The sequence below is a fragment of the Cryptotermes secundus genome, unplaced genomic scaffold (assembly GCF_002891405.2).
Source record: "Cryptotermes secundus unplaced genomic scaffold, Csec_1.0 scaffold463, whole genome shotgun sequence".
In the NCBI taxonomy this organism is placed as follows: Eukaryota; Metazoa; Arthropoda; class Insecta; order Blattodea; family Kalotermitidae; genus Cryptotermes; species Cryptotermes secundus.
The window spans coordinates 477,026-504,817 of record NW_019735561.1 but is presented as its reverse complement, the minus strand read 5'-3'; the positions used below and the strand labels follow the sequence as shown (position 1 = coordinate 504,817).

The window sequence follows — 27,792 nt, the reverse complement described above, 5'->3', positions numbered from 1 at the left end:
TTGGAAGATGATGGACAAGGTTATGATCATTTTCTTTGGCCTGTCTAGCTTTCTGCTGTTTTTTACGGTGTGATATGCCTTGCATCTGCACATACTGTCACTGCTTCTGCTTCCTTCCCCTCCCCTCCCCTATTCCTCCCCTCCCTCCTTCATGTTTACCAGAATTTCGAATACAGTCTAAGAGTAATTTAATAATTTTAAATAATCCGTTAGCCATGCTCTGTCTCCCACAAAGAGAGAATTGAAACTAACCTGTCTCTCTCCTGGAGATGTAAAAGCAGGTCTTTGCAAACCTTGGAATCAGAATGACCAGCCTTTGGGACATTACTTCAGACATTCTCATGCCAGGCAAAAGAGAAAGAAAGAGAAGGAAGAAAACTAATCCTAGAGTGGGAGAAAGAGTAACATGTTTGTTGCCAAGGCACCAAGGAAAGTCTGAGCCAGTGTAGAGCTCAGTGAGTCAGTAAAATTCTCCATTTCTGAAGGAGGCCTTTTGTTGGTCCAGAATGAACTGCTTTTGTGGAAATATTTGTAACTACCAGAAAACTTTAGAAGTTGATCCCGACTTCAGAAGCATTATGAAACAGTGACCTATGTGGGAAAGAATAACGTTTGTATTTGTATGTGGCTATTCTTGTGAATACAATCAAGCAAGCAGTTTCATTTATAATGAAACATGCAGGTAGCATGTTGAAGTTAGGTTGTCAGGAGGAAACAACCATCTCTTTCATAAGATTTGAGGTTTTCACAGCAGTGACTATGAAGAATTCTGTCTACTTGGATGTGGTGTCATGTAGATCCTGCACGAACCGATGTTTTGGAGGAACGTCAGTTCACACAAAGATCTACATGGCACCACATCCCAGAAGACGACATTCTTCAACCATCTGTTTTGTCTGATGCATACCTTTGGAAGAAACATTAGTGTGATTCTGAAGAGAGTTCAGCAGATTTAGGCTTTTGGCAGTGACATGAAGTCAATGACCATTCTGTTCATGTTGCTATTGTAAATGATATTGATCAAGGTAATGATAATAGGGCTTCACGTAGGAAGATGACGTAGAATTACAGTAATGAAGAAGAAAAATCCACGGTCAATTTCAGTCCCTAGCAGCAAAACATTCGTGTGAAATTGTGGTCATACTTTGAGATACATTTCAACAAATGTGTTATTGAAATAATTGTTGAAACAAATGAGTTGAATTGTTTTGGCAGGGCTTAACTTTTAGAAAGGAAGCTGTTATGTCATTTAAACCAATGACAGGAAAGAAACACTGTATTGGGCTTCCACCTTATCGTGGTGAGGGGGTTTGAGTATGCCAAGGACCCTGAGAGCTATACCAGCGGTAGCGTAGCTACTGGCAGGGCCTCCCTTGCTGGACAGGTCAAAGGGTAGGCATCAGACGAAGAGAGAGACCAAAAACTGATGCCGGAAGCAGCGTCATCAGCAGCGACTTGAAGCACAGAGCAAATGATGCTCGAGATGGTTCAAGTTCGTATAGCAACAGGCGTGACCAGAGTGGTTTGAACGGCTGCTGTACTGCGATGTGGAAAGCAAATGGAAAAACTACCACATTATCACTTTTCCTGGATAGTCTCCTTCCAAAAACAGAAGATCGCATTAAGTGGAGGAACTGTTTTGGAAGAGACTGTGGACCTGTCGTCTGACAGATTACTGATGAATGAATGAATGAAGGTAACAAAAATTATGTGAAATCACCAGAATGTTCCAGATTGTTGATCTTACTTCATAAATCCGAAATTCACAAAGAACAGATTACTGAATGCTGCGTGTGTGTGTGTGTGTGTGTGTGTGTAAGTTAGTGCGTATGGGAGGGGAGACAAAAAATTCTGAGAGTGCTGGTTATTAATCACTTCAGAAATGGAGCGGGCTCAGGATTGTTTTCATTGTTAGTGGTGTTGAACCTTCAAATTACAGTGTTGAAGAGTTGGTCTAGTTGCTTATATTTGGTATGCTCTTACAGACTTTTTTAATGTTTTATATAATATCCACTTAAAAAGAATATGCTTTCTCCTCACAGCAAAGTGTGATGGATCTGCAACACATAGATCCTGAATTCACCAGAGAACCAGTGACAGCATCAGTAGGATGTTCACATTCTACCTGTGCATTATCTGCCAGCGTGCGAGAGGCTGATGATGCATTTGTTGGATTTTCATATGCTCCTCCTATTGACTTAGAGTAATGGTTTCTTTCTCTTAAATGACCATGGTCTCTTTTAAAACAACAGCTTCTGTATCATTTATATGCCAGATTCGTAAGTGGTGGTGTGCAGAGTCAGTTTACCTGAAGTTTGCTGTTGTTTTACGTTCATAACTGTTCTGGGTCTCTTAATTTGTAATCACATTCCATCTTTTTATGTGGATCATAATAACCGAATACAGTGCCTTTATACTGCCCATCAGGTTTGTAAGTTGTACATATTGTCCCTGAACAAAATTAATATTGGCTTGCTGTATGGTTCTCCAAGGATGTACCATGAGTCTGACAGATGTGTATTATAAGAATAATTAAAAATTTATGCTAATATTATACTTTGTAAAAGTATTTTTTCATCTGGATTATAATAACTGGATACTGTGCCTTTATACTGCCCATCAGGTTCATAAGTTGTACATATTATCCCTGGACAAAATTAGAATTGGCTTGCTGTATGGTTCTTCAAGAATGTACCATGAGTTTGACAGATGTGTATTATAAGAATAATTAAAAATGTATGCTAATTTGATACTTTGTAAAAGTATTTTTCATCTGGATTATAATAACCGGATACTGTGCCTTTATACTGCCCATCAGGTTCATAAGCTGTACATATTATCCCTGGACAAAATTAGTATTGGCTTGCTGTATGGTTCTCCAAGAATGTGCCATGAGTTTGACAGATGTGTAATATAAGAATAATTAAAAATTTATGCTAATTTGATACTTTGTAAAAATCATATTGTTTATATGAAGAAAGTCTCATATTTTAAAGCACAATGGGTAATTATTCACAAAAATAGGGACTACATGTCAGCCATTGTCTCATTTGTAGCGTTACTACATGAATTATAAATGTTTAATTTTCCAAGAAATCAGGGAAGTCCCACTGTAGATATTTACATTTATCAGCAAATAAACTACTTGATAAAAAGTTTTATGTTAATTTTGTTAGTAATTTCCCACAAATTTATCACTCATTGCTTGCTTGCCATAGATTACACAACATATTTCGAAGTTACTTTTATACATAAATGAAACACTTTAAAATAAATTTGTCATGGGTTTGTTTAATAAGTTTTGAATAATTAAAAATAAGGAAATATATGTCTTGACAGAAAACTTACACTTAAGTTGGAATGACAAGTTATGTTTGCAGTTTGGTTGGGAAGGTGAAAACGATTAGCATCAGTTCTTGTGTGTGGCCTTCTCCATTCTATTTCTGCTTGTATAATTAGTACAAGAGAGTCACAACAGATACATGCTGCACATCTGTTATTAATGTTCCATGTCCCATTAGGAAAAGATTTAAGAACCACTGTGCTGGCTCACAGACTTGTGTAAATTTTGTGACATTTCTGTCGAACATCTGTGATAAAATACCTCCCAGTCTTGGCATTGGTCTAGTACCAGTGTAATTGACATGTGGAGTATATAGTCTGAAACACTATTGTATATGCATGTATGTATACTCTTGTCTGAGATTTGCCACTATTTTGTAGATTCAGTTGATGACATGGCTGTGTACAGAAGGGTGCTTGAAACTACTTGAAACTGGGTACAAATTATCTTGAATTTTCCCAAAATTAAGTTCTAGTTCATATTGTGTCCTTCTGTGATTTATTGTATCTCTTGAAGTATTTAGTAAAAATCTTAGAAGTCATTTGTGAGACAAATCTCTTCTTGGCATGCTTTTGGCATTATTTTGACCATGTTTTAATTCCATTCCACATAGTAACACCAACTTCATTACATCACCTCAGTATACTCGTGCCATATTTCTTTTAAATATACTTTTCTACCTATTCACACATGGGTTTGAATTAAGTCAGTCACATTTAATACTTCTGATCTTGCAGATATGAGTGAAGTTGAAGGTGTTAGTATTTATTAAATATTTACTGCTTTCCAGTGACTTCCATATTTGGATTTAGGGAGGTCCTTGACCTGGGAAGAAAGTGCATTTATTAGTCGTTAACCTGTCAAAAACATTGTTATAAATTTCTTAACAGCATGGTACATTGAGGTTTTCTCCTCAAAGGTCCATTCTGTATAACTTGGAACTGAAGATGTCTGTTTCTGAGGTGGATTATTATTGAGAATATGGAATGAATTTCACTGTTCAATAAACTTTAATGTATTGCAGTTATTTTAGCACTGTGGAATAACCTGGAGACAATATACACCATCTTCAGCTGTTGTACATTTTAGTCCTCACACCCACCATTGTTCGCTGTATATTCTATGAATTTGGTGATATGTAATTGAAGAATGTACAACAGTGCAGTAAGCAAATTAACACTGAAGAAATTAAACCAAAGAAAATGAAGTATGTTGATCAATGGCAGACATATGTGTTTCATTAGAACTGAAGTTCTTGTGACACTTATATCCTTATAGACAGTGAAATGGGGGAGGGGAAAAAAAAGAAGAAAAAAACACTATCAGATCGCTGTCCCCCACATAAATTGAACTTCTTAGTTGAGTTTTATTCCAGTTTCATGAAAGATTAGTCTCCAACTAACTTTGATGCAAAGAATGGTGAGATGGTACTCCACTTGCCCATATATGATATGTTCATTTGTAGAAATTATAGGTCTGTTTCAGAAGCACTAGCATCCAGGAGAGATCTGTTATACCATTAAACATTTTGTCAGTTGATAAGGAAAAATATTTTGTTCCTTACATATTTTTTATTTTTGGTTGTAAATTATATTGTGTTCAAGTTGTATTATTGCAAGGAATTTTAGTTTGTAAAGTGTATCTGATAAACAAGTTGGAAAATATTTCCAAGAATTTTGTATGTAAATAATAAAGATTACATGGCACTTTCTTTTGCTGTCCAACTTCAGGTGGTGGTTGAGGTATGCTAGATTAATTTTGATACATAAGGTGCCTGAACAGGATCAGATTGTACTAGATGTGGTGATTGCCATAAAGTTCTGGAGTGTACATTGTAACGTTGTTATATTAACTTGTAACTTGTTTACTTCAGTAGTAAGTGTCACAATATATATTACAGGGAAATGTATTTGTATGCTTCAAGGTAACTTTAAAATATTTGTGACAAGTCAGCTTTCCCATTCTGCACTAATACTGTTAAATTTTTTTATTTTATGATCAGATGACTGTCTTTCACTGTCAGTCACATTTATTATTAGTAACCCTTAACTGGTATAGGTTGTAAAATGAATCAGCATTACATTAGTTTGTCTTTATTCAGACAGGAACATTCTCTTCCATCTTTTTAAGTTTTTGCTGAACTGTGTGTTGAGATCACAGGACTTGCAGTAGATGGCCATTTGATTACTGATTTATGAGCCAGTTGCAGAAACTAACTCAGCTTAGTAGTGTAGACATGTTGTTTGATATGTTGCAGTCCAAGCTTCTGAGGAGTTTTCACTTTCATAAACCTAACCCTTTTAGAAATACGAAGTGCGTTCCATAAATAATGCGTCCTATTTTTGTGTTAATATGTAACGTCTGAGATGGATATTGGTGGTGGTGTAGTAAAGGTTGAACCTTTCCGCCAATGTACTGTTAATTTGGTTGTTGTGCAACAGATAGCGACAGCAGAGCAGTCTACCAAAATGGTGTCTGACATAGAAGTGCATATGAAACAGAGATGTGTTACTGAATTTCTCAATGCCGAATAAATTGTACCCATTGACATCCATCGACACTTGCTAAAGGTGTACAGAGACAATACAATGGGTGTCAGCACAGTGAGGTGGTGGGTAGTGTTTTTCAACAATGGTGAAAGTGAAGTGGACGACAAGCCATGCCCTGGGCGTCCCTGCTCAGATACCACTCCTCACAATGAACAGCGTCTCATCCGTGCAGATCGGCAGATATCGACCAGGGAACTGTGTGCACGGATTAATATCGGCTGTAATGCATTGGAAATGATGTTGGAGAAGCTGGATTATTGTAAAGTTTGTTCCAGGTGGTTCCTGCAGATGCTTACACAGGACCACAAAACTCGTTGAATTGAAGTTTGTCAGGACCTGTTGCACCAGTTTGAGGCTGAAGGTGACAAGTTTCTGGACAGCATTGTCATTGGAGATGAGACGTGGTATCACCATTATGAGCCAGAATCCAAAAGACAGTGCATGGAGTGGCGACATCCAGATTCCCCAAGAAAAAAGAAGTTCAAGACACAGCCATCGACAAGGAAAGTGATGTGCACGGTCTTTTGGGATAGGCGGGGTGTGATTTTCTTGGATTTCCTGGAGCCTGGTGAGACTGTCAATTCTGAACACTACAAGACGACACTGACTAAGCTGAAAGCCTGCATTTCCTGAGTCAGGCCAGAGAAGCAGACAACTTTTCGCTTGCAACAAGATAACGCCAGACCCCATACAAGTTTGGCGACCACCACGCACATTGCAAAGTTTGGCTGGACTGTCCTACCACATCCACCTTATAGCCCCGGTTTAGCACCTTCAGACTTCCATCTCTTTGGACCTGTGAAATATAGACTACGTGGACAACATTTTCCAGACAATGATGCTGTCATTGCAGCTGCAAGAAAGTGGCTAGCCTCTGCTGGTGCACACTTTTACAGGCGCGGCATACAGGCTCTTGTTAATCGCTGGCAAAAGTGAATAACGAATTGTGGTGATTATGTGGAAAAATAACTGTAAGTAGCTGAAATCTTGCTCTATTTAACTGCGTTATTATGCTTTTGGTATCTATTGTAGTTTTTTTGAAAGAATAGAGGTATTATATATGGAACGCTCTTCGTAGTTTCTTCTGATTTTGGTATATTGCTAAACCACTGTGAATGCATTATGCACCCTTAAACAAGTTTTCTTCAATCAAAATGCAGTTATCAGATATCCTAGAAATCATGGTTCCACTGAATATGCATATTATGGAATTTGAAAAGTTCTGGAAAGACAACTTGATAGAATGATGATGATGATGATGATGATGATGATGATGAAAAAGAAATGGTTGTAAGAAATTGATTTGTGACATACAAGTTCATGCACTGGAATAGCTCAGTCAGTAAAGCAGCTGCCTTTGGGCTGGACAGTTTGGTTATTAGCAGCATTGAGATGCCTCTTTTTTTTGGGGGGGGTGGGGGCAAAGGCCAATGCTGTAATACTGGCAAACATTGCTATTTATTGCTGTCATTTGTTGATGTTATCTGCTGGTTCTGTTGTAACTAACAGATTAATTTTGGATTTAGTTTCCATGGATGTGACATAACAACAAACTGACAAACATTATGACAAATACTGTCACGCTTAGACTAATTATATATAGATATGAACATATCATTTATATCTGAACCAAGAAAAAGTGGATTCTGAATGCTGCCAAATTGCAAGGAACCTTTGAGAGTGACCAATTTGTTAAATGAATATGTGCATATTATTTGATATCTAAACTGAGAAAAAGTAGATGCTGGATGTTTTCAATTTGTAAACTACTTTTGAAAGAATCCATGTGATTGACATATTGCCAGTTATGGCTACCACAGTCAGCTGGACTTGCATTAAAAACAAAGCAGTGAAACAAAGTGAGGAACAGAAAAAGGTGATAAAACAGAAAATATGGAAAGTGGAATGTAACATTTATTCTAACCTTTTGAACACTGTGGCTAGATCATTTTGAGATCCTTAAATTAAAACTGACAAAGTTGAAGAGGTGGGCTCAATGCTGTCCATTTAGTATAGCATTTCTGTCAGTAGACAGCACCAGAATATTGTCATGTATTAGTGACTAAAGTTGGGGTTCGGATTGGTAATTGGATTTATAGGATACTTACAGGTTGTAGCTACAGTTAATTATTACACTATTCCTGATTTACACACTACAGAGCACTCAATGCTAATATCTTCAATCTATATGCACTAGTCTTCATGGATTTATAACACAGGAACTATAACAGTCACACTAAATCACACACTCCCAATACCACTGCACTATGGCACACACAAGTCTTCAAATCACACATTAAATCTTCTCAGGCTGACTTCTTGTACACTTCTATACTCCTTGATCTTACTGCTTGCCTGCTTGTTTGCATATTTTTGCCTCTGCTACTAGTTGTACCTGCCCTGAACCCTCCTCATCTCTTAACATATATAGCCACGGAATAGACCTGCATCGCAGGAAACACCTATCATGTGATCACTATCCAGCAAATCCATTGGTGCAAGCTGTATAGACATACAGCAAACATATGTCACATGACCGCTACCTGCTGTTGTGTGACACCACTGCGGACACGGAAAACATAGCTTCTACTGTTGTTGCATGTTTGACTGTGTTTACATAGCTGTTTGCCTGGCAACATGATGAAATCTGTTACAGTATAATATACTGATGCTCAGAGGAGAGAGTTACACAGTCCAAATATCACTGCAACTACAAAACACACAAAGTTTTCTCCATCTTTACTGGACATTTCCTGGTAACAGATTTTAACAATGTCCACTTACGTCCTTACCATCTGGCACAGATCCCAGAACTCCAACAATAACTGACTAACTCCCAGGCTTGTACATTTCTATTGAAGTGCGCTTCGGCATGATTGTCTCCAAACTACTTGCAAGATGGAACCATTAGCACTTTCATGCACTGATGATCCCATCTGTACTGTTTCTTCGGCTTTTCTGATGAAATCGCCGATTCTTTCAAAAAGTCCTTTGTTCATCTGAAATTGAGGATTGAAATTCCCAAGTCAGCTTCTGTGACTCCTGCTCCTTCCAGGGTGGACCTTTGTTCTATGATAAAGTTACTGATCTTCCCCATCCTAATAAATTCTTGGTGGGTAACGCACATTCTCTCTCCAGTGGTCTCAAATGTTCAGGGAGATCCCAAACTGGATTGGCGCCGGGATGAATGGTATATGCAAGATCGTGACGGGTTCTTTCAGAGCATGTGAGTGGCGCGGGTTAAGACTTGTAGCTTATATGAGAGATATCATTTACTGGTCCAAAATCTCCTTGAAGATCGGGCCAGATCAGAAAGCCTATTTTGTATTCCATGCTAGCATAATATTTTACATTCCCTAGAGGTCTCAACTACTCTTCAAGGGATGCTGGTATTGGATAATTGTTGCTCCTTAAATAGTCCAAGAACCTATTTTCTTCATAGGTGTTAGGTCTTCATGGTTTCTAATGGCTAGCAATCTAGCATATAAGTGCATTGTTGCATACCATACCAACATACTCTTGGACACAAACTTCACAAAGTTCCTATCAGCTGAAGCATTAAGTCGTATTCTCTTTCAGCTATTGCAACAAAACCTTCTGTTGATATGGCAAACTCGTTTCTTGCAAAGTAGGATGATAATCCGTTGAACCCATCGTCATGAAAGTCCTGCCACATTGGATCTTTCCTTAAAGCCGACTCCGTTGTGGATAAGGCCAATGCTGTAATACTGCAAACATTGCTATTTATTGCTGGCATTTGTTGATGTTATTGACTGGTTCTATTGTAAATAATAGATTAATTTTGGATTTAGTTTCCATGGATGTGACATAAGCATTAAGTCATATTCTTTTTCCGCTATTGCAACAACACCTTCCGTTGATACGGCAAACTCGTTTCTTGCAAAGTAGGGTGATAATCCGTTGAACCCATCGTCATGAAAGTCCTGCCACATTGGATCATTCCTTAAAGCTGACTCTGTTGTGGATAACGCTTTTGGCTTCAAGTCAATTGTTGGATCTACAATGGGCTTAGGAGAAACTGTAGGTGGGTTCTCATCCACCTTTTGTGGTCTCTGTGCTGATTTGTCCAGCCCTCTGGATTGGTTACAGTCCCTGCTTTTGCCTCTCCACTTTGGCTGCCCTCTAAAATGCTGCAGTCTCCTACCACCTCCACCTGCAGTGTCAGACGTCAAGTAATCATAAAATCTACTTCTTGCCATCTTCTCTCACAAGCGCTGCTCACACCAACCTCCTGGTCTTCTCTTCACGCACTGACTGTCAACTGGATTAAGCCTTCACTTCATCCCACTTATAAGTACTTGGCACAGACCACAGTAGTAAATGCAGTTTCCCATAGTTCCTCTATTGTTTTGTGTTGATTCCATTATATTACACATTACAGATACATCAAATATGTGTGCACAACAGAAGTAACCATGGCATGACACTTTAAAAATTAACTTAAATATTTTATAAGCCTTTTACGTTACTCATAAGATGCAGAATACAACAGTGTAACAACTGAGCTGCCGCTTCCATCTACCATCTTTTATGCCTGATGATGGCCAGTTAGGCCGAAAGATGTAGTGCTAAAAAATATCAAGAAGAGACAAAGAGCCTTCAAAGTGTGAATTTTAATATATGGATGAAGTTACACAGGATCTTGGAGTGAGAGTGCTAAAATTGGAATACACAGTGTAACAGGTTGCTGCAATACAGTATTATTCAATTACCATATTGTTTCACTTAATTTATACCTTACATAATTTACAAACCTGGTGCGTAAGGCTGACAACCTTACCGCCATCTATGAACCAATTATCTAGAAAATGGTGGATCCTCGATGTCTTTCAACCCTATGGTCCTCCATGGCCTGTTACAGGGATACCTTCCTTACTTACTTATAATTTACAAACAACGCTACTTTATCAGAAGGAATTGACTAGCATATTTTTACCTCCAGCTTTTAGCCACTACTTCTTTATTAACCATTTGCATGGCATGTGCCAACCAGATCGGTTTGGCATGCTGGGATGAGAACTGCCACAGGCAAAAAGATCAGTTCGATGTTAATCGCATAGTAGAGCAGTTCTTTCAATAATGGTATCATGTGTTATATAATATGTTTTGAGGAAAGAAACAGGCTTTCACACTGTGTACATCTGTGCTCAATCAGAAGTAATCTAAATAAGTACTGCGGGTTTTTGTATGCAGCAGCATTTGCCATTAAGCAGCCAGAAGTTTCTAGTAGGTAGTTTTATAGTGGAACTTGGCAGTTAGGGGTGTTAAATAGATTATAATTATAAGCATGGCCCGAATTTTGATGACATGTCATCTTTTTTTTCCTTGTGTCCTATGCGATGCTCTTAAATATATAAATCTCGGATATGAGCTGTTGGTTACAGAAATGTAAATTTTATTGGTAAATTTTTATCAATTTTTGGCAAATTTTTGAACTTTTAAGGGTATTTCTTGTCATTTTTGGCCATTTTAGGGAATTTTTCTTCATATGTTTTCTGAAATGTGAATAATATGGAAGCGAACTGTTCTTTCTTTTTCTCCTTTAGGTAATTGTTCTGGATTTTTTTGGTCATTTAGAGGTCATTTTTTAAATATTTTCAGGTCCTCAAAATACGGGCCCTGCATATTACATTTTTGGGTCATATTTTAGGTCATTTTTCTGGATTTTTTCGGTTATTTTAGAGGTCATTTTTTAAATATTTTCAGGTCATCAAAATCCGGGCCCTGATTATACGTAATTAAGCAAGTATTTTGTTGACTCAGTGTACTACCAGCCAGCAGACCCCCTTCTGGCTACCATGTATATATTTTCAGTTCGAACAAACTTGTTGAAGGCTTCTGAAAGTAATACACACTAACACTTGCACTTGTCAGCTCACAAAATGGGGGTATGAGAACTCACCATTGTTGAGCAGATAGCTGATATATGCAGTTTGGACAAAAGGGGAAAAGAGAGGGTAAGAGGCAGTGAGTGTGGAACTTAAACTCAGTGATGTGCATATGTTTTTGCTGCTGGTGTTTGCGTTGATGTTACCAGTATAAGGTGCTATCACATTCATTACAGCCACAGTAAACAGTGCAATGTCAGTCACCTTTCAGATGTCAGGTTTGTTGGCAGCTTGGTGCTTTGTCTGAAACATTCCTATTCGTATTCGTATTGAGAGTGGGTGGGTTTCCCCATGCACTTAGACCAGTTATTGGTCCATTATGCGTCCCCCTTTTAATTTCTACTGTCGCCATACCCTACTGGTAATGGTGCGTGCCATCAGCCCCCGGTACCTTGATGCTTCCCCCATCCACCAGAGGCATTGGAGACTATTTGGGCAGGAAAGGGCCTGTAATTTAGCTCAGAGGTCTCCTAGAGGCATGAGGTTCTTTTATGTGCTGTAAATCTACGACACGGGACACACAGCTTAAAGTCCCTCCCTGAGGACTTGTTCCCTGAATTTTTCCGCCTTTAAAAATTCCACAACTTCCACCAGGTTTGAACCTGCGTACCTTGAGTCATGAGGTGGGAATGTTACCCCTAGACTATGGAGGTCACTTTGTCTTAAACATACAAAATGAAATATATTTGTAGATGAATACATTCAACTGTTCTCTTATTACTACTAACAAATCACTGAGAACTGAAGCTGCAAGTTGGAGTATACAGCATGTCCATAAATTCATACCCACAAACTGTGCCATGAAATTCCTTGATCATTATGGCAAGATGTCCCTTGATAAAATTTCAACTAACATAATTTTCACAGAAAATATACGAGTATTAAAGCTGAATGCAGTATGGCAGCATGATATGGGGAACATTAATTACATTTCCTGTGAAAATAATCTCCTGATATAAATTTTTTCAAGGGGAATTTTTGTGTTGGAATTGTATGCTGAAGCCCCTAGATGCAAATTTTCATACCATGTTGCTACATCACATTTTCCACAAAAAATGGTGCCAAGGTTGACATTTTATCCAGGTACATTTTCATCTCACTGTTCATCAAGTCCACATGTGTGAATTTCGTACCTTCTTTATTTATGTCAAATTTTTATATAAGCATGAAGCCATTATTTTCCTTCATCTGCCACAAGATTTTTATGCATATCTGTAGTCCTCCAATAATTATATAAGATGCTGCCATGCAATGCTTGTAATATGCCATTATCCATGTGTTCCACCCTCCCATATTCAATCTGTACCTCTTACTATTGCTGTCTGTGCTATTCCTAGTTTTATGGATCCTGCTAGCCAAACTAGGCGTGTATTGACTTATGAGCTGTAACAGTGTAGTTTTGTAGGTAGATACTAGTGTTTGAGGAAACTTGTGCATCCGTCCATATTCAGGGTAGAAAAGTCTTTGCTCCTGAAGATGGAGGTATCTCATCCCTCAAAAACATTGGTACCTATGTACCAGACTAAATGGTGTCACACCACAGAAGATTTATTAACTACCATGAGTCACAGTCTTAGGAGTTGCTTTTACCTGCTACTGTTGGACAGTATCAGCATTATTTATATTTCATTATTTTGCTTCTCCACGTTCATATTTTCTGACTGGCTGGTCCCTACTCAGTAAATGCAGTCAGCACTTCCTGAGAAATTGAAAGCAGACAGAGGATGGAGAGCTAACATAAAAACAATCTGCTACTGTCAGTAGGACTCCTTATGTTGAGTGTCTTATTGTATTCAGTACAGTGTAGGAGCCTGTATCATTTTTATTATCTTAAGTCAGCATTAATAGGAAGCATTTGAAAATGTCAGACATGAGGAAATAAAACAGTTACACATAGCCAGTTTCTAAATGGTAGTTATAAATTATTAAAAAAAAGTGGAAGTTGTGCTTTTCTCACCATTTTGCAGCCTTAATTTTCCTAACCCTATTTTAACTCGTAAGATTATACTCTGAAGACTATTTACATGTTGCATGCACCACAACTTTCAGACTTTTTTTGGGTGGGCGGCTAAAGGTGTATGTAAATTTTGTGAAAAAATATTGTACTTTTTTTTTATTGCTAGTGGGGTGGGACTAAGTCCCTTGTACTGCGGCCACTTCTGGCCTATTGTACCAGCCCCTTATGATAGGTGAGGGTGATTGTGGAGCAATTGGTGGAATGAAGATTGGCAGGGGAAATCGAAGTACTCGTAGAAAACCTGTCCCAGCACCACTTTGTCCACCACAAAATCCCACTTGACCAGACCCGGGATCGAACCCGGGCCGCCGCGGTGGGAAGCCAGCGACTAACCGCTTGAGCTGTGGCGCAACCAATTATTGTACATGGTTTCTCCTTGAAATTTTTGAGTGCAGTAATGAAAGGAGGACAGATGATGCACTTTGAAAGAGTCTGAAGAAAGACAGACCAGTTTTTTGAGTGAAATCAGAACATTTCATGAATCATCTCATAAACTTGTATGTGAATTCAATTATGTTTAATTATAACTCTGTAATATAACCAATGCGTAGATATGTACATTATGTCCCATTCATGCCTTGAATGCACAGTAGTCCTATATTTATTTGAACTTCCGTATGACGCCTATGCACTTGAATCTCGTATGACACAAATGTTCTGGTGTCTATCTGCATTTGCAGAAGAAAGAAAACATTTGCTGCCATAAAGGTTTCCATTCCTGATTGATTGGGTCTGAATAGTTCTTTTGATGATGCAAATTTACATCTTTGTGTGTGTATGTGTGTGTGCATTTGGTGTACCTAGGTTAGAATGAAAACTTTACAACAGAAAAATCCTTCCTTACTAATAAGAAAAGTTTTAGCAATATGTCTTAATTCATGTACAGGGTATTATGGCCTAGATAAAATAGGTAACCAATTATATTTTTGTAAATTGCAGTTACATTTTTTGCTACTGTGAATATAGCCTCTTTCTAATTGAAATATGAATGAGAAGAAGAGGGAGAAGAGCTATTCAGTTTTACCATGTGTAATTTAGTTCCATACTGTTTTTATAATGATTACAGTTGGTATTTAGATTGTAACAGTTGACTCACAGATACACAGGAGTCAATGTTGCCTTAACCATGACTGCTGCATACATTGATACAAAGGCTGTGTTCCTTTAATTACATTTTCATATATTATGAACGTGCCAAATATAATAGAAAGTAATTAAGTTATATATTAGTTCTTATGAGAATTCAGAATGAAAGTAGTATAAATTTGGAAAGAAAGAAAGTCATTTAGCATTGTGTTCTTGTTCTACCACATGCAGGAGCTGTGAATAATTTCAGGGTTCAATTGTCATGGGGTTATATATCAATATTGTAAGTAATATGTACATTAAACTCTATTTAATATTGAGTACATAAAGTAGTCAAAATTAATATTTTGTTATGTATGAATTATGTATTGTAAATGCTGTTCAAATATAGTGAAACATATGGAAACTCTTGTATCTTAATCCCATCTCATTTGATGCTACATAACCTTTGCAGTTGAAGCCATGTCAGTAAATGACTTAAGAGTATGTTGTTCAAGAACCTCAGTATATTTTTCTTTTCATATGAATAAAAGTTCTTGACCCTATTAAATATATATTTAAAATAATGCAAGAAAAATACATTTTGAAACAAATAAGAGTAAATATGGCTTTCCAGCCATTCCTGTGTTGAATGATAGGATGTATAGTGAATGTGAATGGATGTGGAAAAGAATGGCTGTGGTCTAATTTGAAGTACTATCCTGGCAACTTCCTTAAAGGACAGAAAAATCATGGAAAAGCAGGTCTCCAGCCCAAGCTCTAAACTTTGGGTCTTCCAAATATAAAACTGGGTGACACCACTGCAAAACTGTTTTGTAATACCTTCATCATCTCAGTACTGTAAGAAATCTAATGCTATTTAAATTTTCCTCATGGATTAGAACAAAACAAAGGAAAAGAATAGATGGTGCAGATATCAAGTTATTTAACTCTTAAATGGTATATTACTAGCAGGTAACATATATGTAGTATTCTGAACGCTGGGATTGGTATCTGAAGAAGGCTTGGAATGTTGTTTCCCATGGACTAGCAGTTGTGGGAAAGTGGATTCTGTTCTTGAGCTAATATTGGTTAGAGTGCATAATGCACAGACAGTCTCAGATGTTGTGAATGTCTTGTACAAAAATTAGCACAAATTCACATAGTATTAGTTATATTTCATAGATGACACTTTGAGCAAAACATAACATTATTTATGGTTCATAGATGGCAGACAAAACTGGAGTCTTGATACGGATGAGTGATTTCTTTTTCCCTTATTACCTTATATAATTATGAACTTAAGAAAATGGCTGTCTTGACAGAAAAGAAGTTGTTATATACTGTTGCATTCCTGGTAAGTATGAACAATTATTTTGGTCCAGCAGTCTTCTGACTAAAGAATTTTTATATGTGAAGCAGCAGAAGCAAATATTATAAGCTTACACTAAATAAAAATATTGTCACACAATCAGAACATGGAACATGGAGTGCCACTTGCACTGTGAGGACCTATTCCATTCATCTCAATAAGAAAGGTCACAATATGAAAGTTAGTTTGTATTTGTGTCTCCTTTCTTTCCCACTCTGTGAATTACATGCTAGATATCTGTTACATTAAACACTTTCCTGATGGAGGTTAGAAGTAAATACTAAGTGTCATGAATCACAAAGAGTAATATGTTAACAAATTATCAGTAACTTTGTTCTTTTTGAATATTCTGTTGAACTTATTTGTACTTCTGATTTAATTGATGTAAGTAGTTGTGAGCAACAACAACAGAATTCTTTCAATGCATTTTTTGTGATTTTGCATATGTCAGTGGCATTGATGTTAGTTTATTGGAGTTCTGGTGTAATGTTACAAATCTCTGTACATTATGTAGTCAAAAATATTTTCATTTATACTTCATTCAGTATTTCTTGTGCAGAAAAAGTGTTTCAAATATAAGTGTAGATCTTAATAAGGTGTGTATTTAATATACAAATTTTTTACCTAATGAGCCATTTTTCAGAAGATTGTTGAAAGTTTTATTTGCCCTTTATGTATACTAGGTGTTATACCAGTGCATACACCATTGAAATTTGTCATACAACTTACAGTGTTAATTTCTAATAAGAAATGTTATCAAAATTGTCTCAGAAATTTCAGGTATGATTCATGCCAATAGACATGGCTTCTCCATAATACATTCATTTTATTCACTTCATGCAAAGTACACAACAATCATTTCAGTTAAATATGAACTTGGTAGTGAAAGAGAAACATCTTGGCATTTGAACTGTGGCCACCTAAAGATGGTCTATGGGATTAAATCATGTCATGGTACAATGACAATAAATAACTGTTAGTATAATGTTATATATTATCATATGTAGGAGGGTATGTGTGATGAAATTAACAAGTTGTAGTTCAGATGATTGAATTTATTAGCAGTTTAGTTACAAGTTCTCTTAATTACAATCAATACAGCACTGTCACTGATTTACACACTTTACAGTTCACTGTTGCACACGCACTAGGATTCTCAGTTTTCACTAGTTGTCTCCTAGCAACGGATCTTAACACAGAAACTAGCATGTCAAATCACTATGAAGTCTTCTTGCCATTTCTTGTTCAGTCACCATGGAACCTTGGAACTCACTAGGAACTCTTCTGGACTCATAACTACACTGTACTGCTCTGCACTAATCTAAGCTACAACAGTTCTTCGTTATATAGGCTCTGCATGGACAACACAGAAAAGACAAGTCACGTGATTCATAGCCAGCAAGTTCATTGACGTGCTGACTGTTGTCTAGCAATGAGCTAAAAGATTTGTCCACTGAGACACATCTTCCATTGTTGTACACTGGAACTTGTTTACTGAGCCTTTGCCTAGAAACGCTTTGAGAAAATCCGTTACAGTACGATACAAGAGATTTGTTGTGTTGATGGATATAAAGACAATAATAATCATTTGAAACTGTGCTTTCAGGATTTATTTGCATGCAGTCTGATTGTGCCTGTTTTGGCTCCATATCTGAGATCTCTAGGAGCCTCCCACTTCACCATTGGAAGTTTGATGTCTCTGTATTTTGGACTGCAGCTGATTTCCAGTCCAGTTATAGTATGTGTATTTATGTGATAAAGTTGAAAACTCTTTTGTGAAAACTGTGGACTCACGGGAAGAATCAGTGAGGCTGCACAGATGATGATGAAATTTGTAAAATTATCAATCAATTTATCTTACCCTTTTCATTCATTAGCTGTATTTCACATCTCTGTAAGCAGTAGACATTTTATTTAAGAAGTTCTTTGCAGAACTAATGATTTTTCTCTTTTAAATGATTAGATACATATAGAGAGGCTAGAAGGAATTGAAAAATAACAATTCTACAGCTTACAATACTAGGTTTCCAAGCACTAGACATTACCCCGTAAGTTTGAACTCTCTTCATATCTGTTATTTTTAAAGTGCAGAAAAACTGCATAGTAAAATTTGTTGATGTATGTGTAATCTATCTTGATACTAAATATCACATGCAACCTTCAGTAATTCATTAGGCATCACTGCAATGGTAAGCAAATGTATGTTTTGTATGGCTGTCATGTTCTTATTTTATATTTTACAAAGAAGTAACCCAAAATAGAAGTTGTATATTCTGTGGATATCTGTCATCATGCACAGTATTGAGTGGTATTTGTGTTGTGCAGACTTCAGAAGTTAGTGTGACCTCCTTGTTGGTATTGTGACATGTATTAGTGACTTGTAGATGGGGTTTGGATTGATGAATCAATTTATTGGACACTCACATTTAATAACTACAGTTAATTACACTATTGCTGATTTACACACTCCAGATCACTCCACACTAATCCCCTCAGTCTATTTCCACTGGTCTTCACTATCCTTTTCCTGGCAACAGATTTATAACACGGGAACTATAAAAGTCTCACTAAATTACACACTCCAAATATCACTGTTCTACAGCACATGTAAAGTCACACACTAAGTCTTCTCAGGCTGACTTATAACTCTTCAACTATTAACTTCCCATGGCTATATCATACCTACAACTCCTGAACTCATCTATGCTGAATCTTGTATCCTCTCGGCATGGACAATGCACAGAAAACAGCCTCTGTATTGTTGTGTGATGTCGCAGCCTATATAGAAATGTGTTTACCGAGCTGTTGCATAGAAATTTGTTGCATAACCCCGTTGTTCTATTGTTTTGTGTGTGTGTTACTTAACAATGGCTGTTTCTGTAGCTCACCTGTTCTTGCATGGAGCAAATATGCCACATTATTATCAACGGCGCGGAATTACCAGAGAATTGAGAGCAAAATGCTTAAAGCCTATAATGTTGTATTTTAGCATCCTGCTGCACTGATTCGTATCCATAATGTGTATATATTAACCGTCTTTTAGTGCATACAATTTCACTTGTCACTTCACATTACATGTTTCGGCATCATTCCGCCATCCTCAGGTGTATTAATCACGTTAAACCATTGCATTGCCTGCCATCATGTGTCCATTTATAAAATTATATAAAATGTGTGTTCATCGTTGTTCAATAACACGTTTATATATTAAAACTTGTTAAGATCTCTCATCTTACATGTCGTATATCAAACTCGTGTGTAATGTCATTCATCTGCTATGGGAGTTGTTCTTATGTTTTAATTGTGTGTATACTGTGTCTTATGATGTGTCTTTCTTATGTGGCTGCATGTGTTGTATTGCTTTACATATGTGTGTGTGTTTAAAGCCTATTTTCGTAATGTATAGCTCCAGTTATGCTGAGCTATTATGACTAGTATGGTTTTTATTTTATGTTTGTGAAGAACTTTGTTTTTGAATACAAATTATATGTTAGATTTATAGTATACAACCTCAAATGTTTTACTGTCACTCTGTATCTAGTTAGTTAGTTATTTGGAGAGGGTGGGTTTCCCCATGCACTTAGACCTGTATTGGTCCATTGTGCTTCCCCCTATGATTTCTACCAGTCTCTATATCCTACCGGTATTGGTACTTACCATCAGTCCTGCCCAGCCAGCGAGACCGGCTCTACTGGCTGAGAAGTATCTATAGTGCTTCCCCCGTCTACCAGAGGTATTAGAGACTGCTGCTGGGCGGGAAACGTCCGCAATTTTGGCTCAGTGACCTCCTTAGGAGATATGAGGTCCTTTTACGTGCCGTAAAGCTATGACACGGGACCCACGGCTTAAAGTCCCTCCCGGAGGACTTGTTCCCTGAATTTTTCTGCCCTTAAAAATTCGACGACCTCTGCCGGGTATTTGAACCCGCGCACTATGAGTCATGAGGTGGGAACGTTACCTCTAGACTACGGAGCACTCTGTATCTAACTCTTGATGTTCAAATAATATTTTCTATAAAATATGTAGGTATGCTCATAATCTGTCTCTGTACCAAGTTTTACATGTTAGTTTCAGTGGGTCATTAGTCGTCCCCAATAAATTGAAAGCTAAGGGAAATCTCCCCCAGCTACCATGCTGTTATTTTACATTCTAAAAAAAGTTATCTTCACACAAAATATACATATTTCAAATACCTGTGATGTTTAATATCAGGACCTAATCTGTATTAAGTGACATTAATGTCAGTCCCACCTCTCATTTTTTTTGTTCATCATGTTTGTTTTACTGATGGTAGGAAACTGAAAATCAAGGCAATGGATGGCAAAATATCTGTACAAAGTTTTGTGAAAATTAGTCCAGTTGAAAGGAAAAATACATTAACACATGCAAAAAGCATGGTAATGACCATGCAGGCAAAAAATATATATGTACTTATGAGAAGTTGAACTGAACATGATAATATGATAGTTAGCTTTCCTCCTACTATTTCTGGTTTAAATCACAGTTTGATGATCAGCAAGCCTGGCTGAGGTTTTCCTAAGCCTGAAGAAATGCTTTGATAGGCAATGATTAAGTTTTTCACATCATTTCTGTTTTATAACTCACAATTAACATGCAATTTTTTAGTGCATAATTTAAGCAGCTGATAAAGCATCATTAAATATACAAATAATAAATTACAAGACGTTACCTGGCAAACTAATTTGGGTTACTGTGTTACAGAAGAATTGCAGTGGTGCTAAGAGTCGGCTCTTCATATTGCAGACTACACTCCTTGCCTGCTCTGTCTTTTATTTTATTTTGGGCACAACAAGTGTTCTTCCAGTTGTTTTCCTCTGCAGGGCTCTATTAGGTAAAGACAGAGGGTACAATGAGTTTGGAGATTCTGTTTTAAATTTTTGTAATTAAGAGGCTAATTATATAAGATATACATTTTTGAATAAAAATATTTAGTCCAAGAAGTTTCTAGCTCCAAAATATGTGAGAATGATTTTATGTTAAAATTTGATTTAGAGAAATACACCTGATGTCTTGGCGAAAAAGTAATATAGATCCAGTCACAGCATGTATGAATTGGGCTTCAGTATATAACCACTTTGAATTCTATGTAAAAGTAGGTGTGAAGTTCATAGAAGTGGATTTACATATGTTTTACACTAACAGTTTGATTTGTATTTACTTTATGTTTCCTCAGAGTTTAGATTAAACATCACATTTTTCCTGATCAAGGATAGCTACAGACTGGATGGCCAGGAATTTTTCTCTTTTCTCTCATGCCTAAACAAGTTCCGAGACCACTCATCCTCCTTTCCAGTGGGTAATGGGACCTTGTCTTGGGAATCAAGTGGCCAGAGCATGGAAACAACCACTCACCTCTGTCTCATGCTGAAGTCATAAGTGCTTGGAACTACAGCCGCCAGGTCCCCATAAACATGCCTAGTAGGTGGTGGTATTAATGATGGTGGCGGTGATGGTGGCGGAAGCTTCATGCTTTGGACTGTCCACGTAATATTTTAGGGTGATTAATGTAAGCACCATGAGCTCAATCAAACATAATATGTATCACCTGAAAGTAGAAATCTGTACAGAATTTTAGATGGTGACAATGAAAGGAGTTCACTTTTTAGGTGTAGACCTAGATTGGATATCCCAGATGATCCATGATCTCTGTGACACACTCTGAGGAATGATAAATCTCCCAGGGAGGTTCATTTTTTTGTCAAGCAACCTGTATCTTCTGATGCTTTGTTTAGGAGTTAGGCACACCTGTTTACAGCATATCATGCAGTTACATGTAGACAGTCAGTACACTTCAAATCTGTTTATGTTTACAATGTTGAACCAAGTGATGATACCTTTTGCTCACCCCTACCTTTTGTCTCTGTAGGTAGTCGATTACCTCAACCATTGCCTGCAATGATCCACCTAGAATGGACCCCTTTGATTTGTGTGGCCAGCACGATCACCAGACTTAACGCCCCTAGATTTTTTCTTGGGGGAAATGTGAAGAGTGTCACGTGTATGCCACCCCAGTTCACACTGGGAGGCACTGATTTTGCGAATACATGCTGCTTTTGAACACATTCAACGCTGATCTCAAATGTTCAACAGAGTCTGACAACCACTGCTCTGACGGTTCCATGAATGTCATCATGTTCAGGGTAGATGCATTGCCCACCTTCTGCACACTGTCCACAAAGATACTTGAAGAAATAAATGAATAATTCATTTCATAATTGTACATATCACCTAAGACCTGTTTTCTCTTCGATATTGCATAGCTCATAAATGTTGCATCAGAGAACGTGGGTTGCTAAGAAAACTATCCTCTCTGCAAGCCCTCTTGCTCCTCAGAATTTGTCGCAGAGGTCCTGGTTCACCTTATAGTATTAGAAGGGATAATAGAGTAATGGTTTATGAAGATGCAGCTGGCTCAGGCAGGATCCAGTTAAGGGGTTTTGTGAACACGGTGAAGAATGGTCAGGTTCCATAACAACAGGAGATTTCTTGGTCAGGCGAATAATGACTTAACTGCAAAAGGAAGAAACTGCTCTGTGGATTTTAACCCTTTGCATGCCAAGAGTGTATTCAACTGGCTTGTTGTACTTGTGTTCAAATGCCACAGCCAAAGAAATTAGCTTGTTAATCAATTCGTACATTACTGCTTTCAATAGCTGGCCCAAGTGTGATATACCAATATTTAAGGACAGAACTGGCTTTTGATTGATTTATACCTGTGGTCATTTGAAGGTCATATGAGGAAGTGTTGTGGGTTTTGGGGTGCAATTTCTAGCAGTTAGGTCCATGGTGGGGACTTAGCAGTCAAAGAGTCAGTTTTGCCTCATATTACAAAAGTAATTCCATTGAAACCAAGAGTTTTAAATCATTTTTATTTGTGCAGCACATAAGATAATTCTTTTGTACTGTACATTGCCATTTAATAATGTTGGGTGAAATGTATATCAATAATTTTTCCATGCTTATGAATCCCTTCTTCCAGTACTATATAGTCTTGATACTGACATTGTTGTTAAATAACCAACTAAGCAACCAAGGCTTCTTCTTGTTGTTAAGTTACTAGCCCCTTATTTCTAGAATGAAAGTTGCTGCACCTTGTATGCCTTCTCCCATGACTTCTCCCTTTGAGAAAAGTGTTTCTCCATATTCTGTTTTGTGTGATGATGTTCATGGTGTCAGGTATTTCTGTTAATTGAATTGAATTGAATTGAATTTATTTACATTCCGTAAATCCAGTACAGGTGAGACACCATAGGATATGGAACAAGTCATTCTGGAGGAGTTGCCAATTCTGCAGCTACTCAAGAATTTCCCAGCATTTTATTCAACCCTAAGGTTTATTACTGTTTTCACAAGAGCCCTCCAGTGGTCTGTATCCTCAGACAGATGAATCCAATCAATACCATCCCATCCTATCTCTCTAAGATCCATTTTAATATTGTCCACCCACCTACGCATTGGTCTTCCTAGTGGTCTCCATCTTTCTGGCTTTCCCACCAATATCCTATACACATTGCTCATCTCCCCCATTCGTGCTACATGCCCTGCCCACCTCATCCTCCTTTACTTGATCATTCTAATTATACTTGGAGAAGAGTACAAACTATGAAGCTCCTCATTATGCAGTTTTCTCCAACCTCCTGTCACTTCATCTTTCTTTGGTCCAAATATTGGTCTTCCCAGTGGTCTCCATCTTTCTGGCTTTCCCACCAATATCCTATACACATTGCTCATCTCCCCCATTCGTGCTACATGCCCTGCCCACCTCATCCTCCTTTACTTGATCATTCTAATTATACTTGGAGAAGAGTACAAACTATGAAGCTCCTCATTATGCAGTTTTCTCCAACCTCCTGTCACTTCATCTTTCTTTGGTCCAAATATTCTCCTCAACACCCTGTTCTCAAACACCCTCAGTATATATCTTCATTTATTCATCCATTCTGCTACTTGTTGATATAATATTGTTGCTGATGTTTTGGCTTCTCATGTTGTTAATCCTCGCTTTCCCTGCAAAATAAGTCATTAACTCCATGGTGCTGGATGTTGAAATAATGTTCATCAGTTAACAGATTCATGCTCATATGGAACTTCAAGACTCATCTCATCACTGTGTTCTCCAAAGCATATGACTCTCTTTTGAGCCAGTTGAGAATTGTTCCATGCCTTGACACCCAGTTTCTTTAAGATCAATTTTAATACATGTAATTCTTTATCTGTGCCTAAGTCTTCCATTCCCTGACATTGTTTAAAAAAAATATTGTGTACATTGCTTATTTATTCACATGTGCTATGTCACACCCTTTTTATTCTACTTGATTTGGTTGCATAACAATATTAGGTGAATAGTATACATTATGAAGTTTCTCTTATGTAATTTTCTCTGTACTCCTGTACCTTCCTCTTTTATATGTTCACATATTTTCCATAACAGTTTGTCCTCCAGCACTACTGGAACGAATGACATGTTGTTAATTTGAAATAGCTCCCAGAAACAGATATTGAATCTGTCCTTTTATTGATAGGAATGTTTAAACATACTCAGACCTTATGTGGAAGCATGCTTGCTGAAGTTTTGCCTCCTGCAGAACAGTTGGAAATGCAGAAGACGTTGACCTCCTTTGGAACCTTTGGCTTTGTAGCAGGACCAGCCATTGCTGGTAACATGCTGGAACTTCATCGTGGATATCAACGTGTGTGTTACATTATCACCGTCATCTTCTTAATCAATTTTGGTTTGTACAACGATAAATAATATTTATATATAACTAAAACATCTTAAAAGAATTCAAAGTTATCACAGGAAACTCCAGAAATGTTTGGTCAAGTATCTGAAATTACTTTTAATATTTTTCTCCCATTCATGTTCTCTTTTTCAGCAATTGTGTATATTTTCCTTCAAAATTCCGCACATGAACGTAGAAATGAAGAAGGTGACAATGCTATGAAGTTAAAGACATCAAGTCCAAATGTGAAAAGTAAGAAGAACATGGAGTCCATGTCATCTATAAGGAAGGCTAAAGAACATGACATTAGAAGAAAGAGAGTGTCAGAAGAGATTTTGCAGTCGGTGACAGATCTGTTATGTATCAATTGGACGTTTTACTGGGATGTATTTGCCCTTAAATTTCTGTTTGACTTCACACAAACTGTACATCTAATGAATTTTGCACCTGTTCTGAGAGATGTGTACAACACTGCTCCGAGATGGATTGGCTACACAGTAGCATTGCAAGGCATGGTTGGAACTATGTCTAGCTTTCTGATTGAATGGATTAGTATATTCTATAAATACGACACAAACTACACTCAGAGGGGATTACATGGTTTTGGCCTTTTTGCACTTTCATTTTTATGCCTTAGTCTTGCTCCCAATTGGACTTACATGTTTATTTTTCTTTTACCTCTAAGCATGTCCATGTCTTTGCTTAAATCAGCAACAGCAGAAATGATGAGGCAGAGGACTGTACTTGACAAGAAAATGCCGATAACAGGATTGGGACAAAGCGTGTTCTCTGCAGCACGTCTGTTTGCCCCAGTTTGTACAGGCCTGATATATGACATGTATGGCTTCCAAGGGACATCAGTACTAAAGATAGTGGCAGCAGGAATAGCAACAGCACTTTCCTATTTCATTTTCCTACGCCAGGTGCAGGATAAGAAGAAAATGTGATGTGTTACATAGTTGACAATGACTACACCTATGAGTAAGGCTACAACGATGATGATAGTGACAACAACAATAATAATAACTTTCTGAAATATTTACTGCTGGAAGCAGTATCAAATTCTGGCTCAGATCAGATTCAGTTCTATGACCACATACACATGGGTCCAGCATGCCCTTATTTTTGGACTATAAACTTATATTTCTTAAGTATAACATTACCAGTGCAGAATTTGTAGTACTGGATGCCTATCCAATAGGGAATTAAGCAGGATGAATTTTATCAGAACTTCATGTTATGCTATTTTAAGCTTACAGTAAATGACTGTCCATCTACTAAGATGGAAATTCATCCACCTTCTGAATTTTATGCATATTTTGTGCACACAGTAGTCAGCATATTCATGTTGTACTACTTGACCTTTTTAGATGATTTTTAACTTCTGCACTGATCAGATGATCAAACAAGAGAGTCTAGTTAACAATGACAAGCATCTGATGTCGTATAACCCAGTAGTAAAGAGACAGACTCCTGGTAGTCGCTATGCAAGGGTAGAATGCTTGGGTTTTGCACTTTACTAATAACATGTTTCATCACCAGTGATGACAAGATCCAAAAAATTATCTTCTTGAAACTGTTCCACAAGGTCCGTACACACAGTGAGATGTTTATCATTTTGTTCCTCCTCCAAGTTTTGCGGCATGAGCTTCAGTGCTAACTTTCTCATGCGAAGATCATGTACTGAAATTTTTCTAACAGTCTCTTCGCTCATATAAAGCTCATCAGCTATCATCCTGCAAGTTAACTGGCAGTCGTATCACACAAGTGCCCTGATTTTTGTGACTTTTTCATCTTCTTATGGGAGTACCTTGTTCACATTTTCTCTGCCTCTTCTGAAATGTTTATGCCATTTAAAAACGTTATTCTCGCTTATAGTAGATTCACAATAAACTATCTTTAACATGGCTAAATTATCACTAGGAAATTTCTGCAGTTTAACACAGAATTTAACTTTCACTCTCTGTTCCATAATACACTGCATTTTCACGTCTGGACAAAGTCTACACACAGTGATCTTATAAGCTACCGTTCAGTGCATACTGAGTTCAGTTTATCCAGATGATCCAAACCTTTTATTTGAACTCTATTTTCTTGGATCACCTAACATTCCAAGTAAGAGTGTTGCCAGATCACCCAATGCAAAATTAAAAATGAGCCTTGAAACTTAATGCCCGACCTTGTATACATATCTAAAATTAAGAAATATTTCAACAAAGTTCCTTCTTACTGCCATACAATACAGCTAACAATGTATAAAAATAAACGAACCCAATAATCATATTCTGTCAATTAACATATCATATATTCAGCTCTCTTTTAAATTGCCCTATTTTTTTCCACTTCCCTAATGTTATTTGATATTTTATTAAAATAAAATAGTTTAAAATATATTAGGTTAAATTTAATTTTGATTTTAAATTAAGTTAAAGAGAATAAAGTAGAATAAAATTGATTAATTATTATTGATATCAATTAAATTTTATCTTGTAGCTTTTAAATACTGTATGGCGAATATGGCCTTCCCTTAAAACTTATAAACATTAACCAATGTAGGGGAATAACAACAGAAAAAGCAGAGTGTTAATGTACAGTGATTTACAATTATAAAAGACAAGTCCGTCCAGTGTGACTATTTCATTTTCTCACTTTATGATTCACTAGCCTTACATGTTTCGATCTATTTGGATCATCTTCAGAGGCACCAAACATTTTTAGAAACCACTATCACAACAGTTGTCATATGAAATACACATGTATTGCCAAGTACACAATGTTCCATCTATCAGTCAC

The 27,792-nt window shown here is 37.1% G+C and overlaps 2 protein-coding genes across 4 annotated transcripts in view; both read left to right on the top strand.

Moving 5' to 3' along the window:
• Window positions 1-5,252, top strand: part of LOC111869563 (serine/threonine-protein kinase Sgk1) — a 34,083-nt gene extending 28,831 nt beyond the window's left edge. The window contains exon 10 of the mRNA XM_023861189.2: window positions 2,043-5,252. Coding sequence (XP_023716957.1) covers window positions 2,043-2,207 — 165 coding nt within the window. The 3' untranslated portion in view covers window positions 2,208-5,252. The remainder of the gene's footprint in view (window positions 1-2,042) is intronic.
• An 8,844-nt stretch (window positions 5,253-14,096) lies between these two features.
• LOC111869562 (major facilitator superfamily domain-containing protein 9) lies at window positions 14,097-27,621 on the top strand. Of its 3 annotated transcripts, XM_023861186.2 has the most exons (6): window positions 14,097-15,187; window positions 16,111-16,240; window positions 17,862-17,993; window positions 20,978-21,107; window positions 24,799-25,008; window positions 25,153-27,621. In XM_023861186.2, the coding sequence occupies exons 2-6, from the start codon at window positions 16,193-16,195 to the stop codon at window positions 25,944-25,946; spliced, it is 1,314 nt and encodes a 437-aa protein (XP_023716954.1). In that variant the 5' UTR covers window positions 14,097-15,187; window positions 16,111-16,192; the 3' UTR covers window positions 25,947-27,621. The 3 variants fall into 3 exon arrangements, with proteins under 3 accessions (XP_023716954.1, XP_023716955.1, XP_023716956.1); XM_023861187.2 differs by lacking the exon at window positions 14,097-15,187 and having other exon boundaries at window positions 15,482-16,240; window positions 24,862-25,008; XM_023861188.2 differs by lacking the exons at window positions 14,097-15,187; window positions 20,978-21,107 and having other exon boundaries at window positions 15,482-16,240.
• Window positions 27,622-27,792: the final 171 nt, after the last annotated feature.

Bases quoted from the DNA above. Each gene is read 5' to 3' on its own strand.
- LOC111869562 (XM_023861186.2), top strand. From the start codon at position 16,193: ATGGCTGTCTTGACAGAAAAGAAGTTGTTATATACTGTTGCATTCCTG. The intron at 21,108-24,798 runs GTAAAGACAGAG...TTTTATTGATAG, and splicing joins CCTCTGCAGGGCTCTATTAG to GAATGTTTAAACATACTCAG. The intron at 25,009-25,152 runs GTTTGTACAACG...TCTCTTTTTCAG, and splicing joins CATCTTCTTAATCAATTTTG to CAATTGTGTATATTTTCCTT.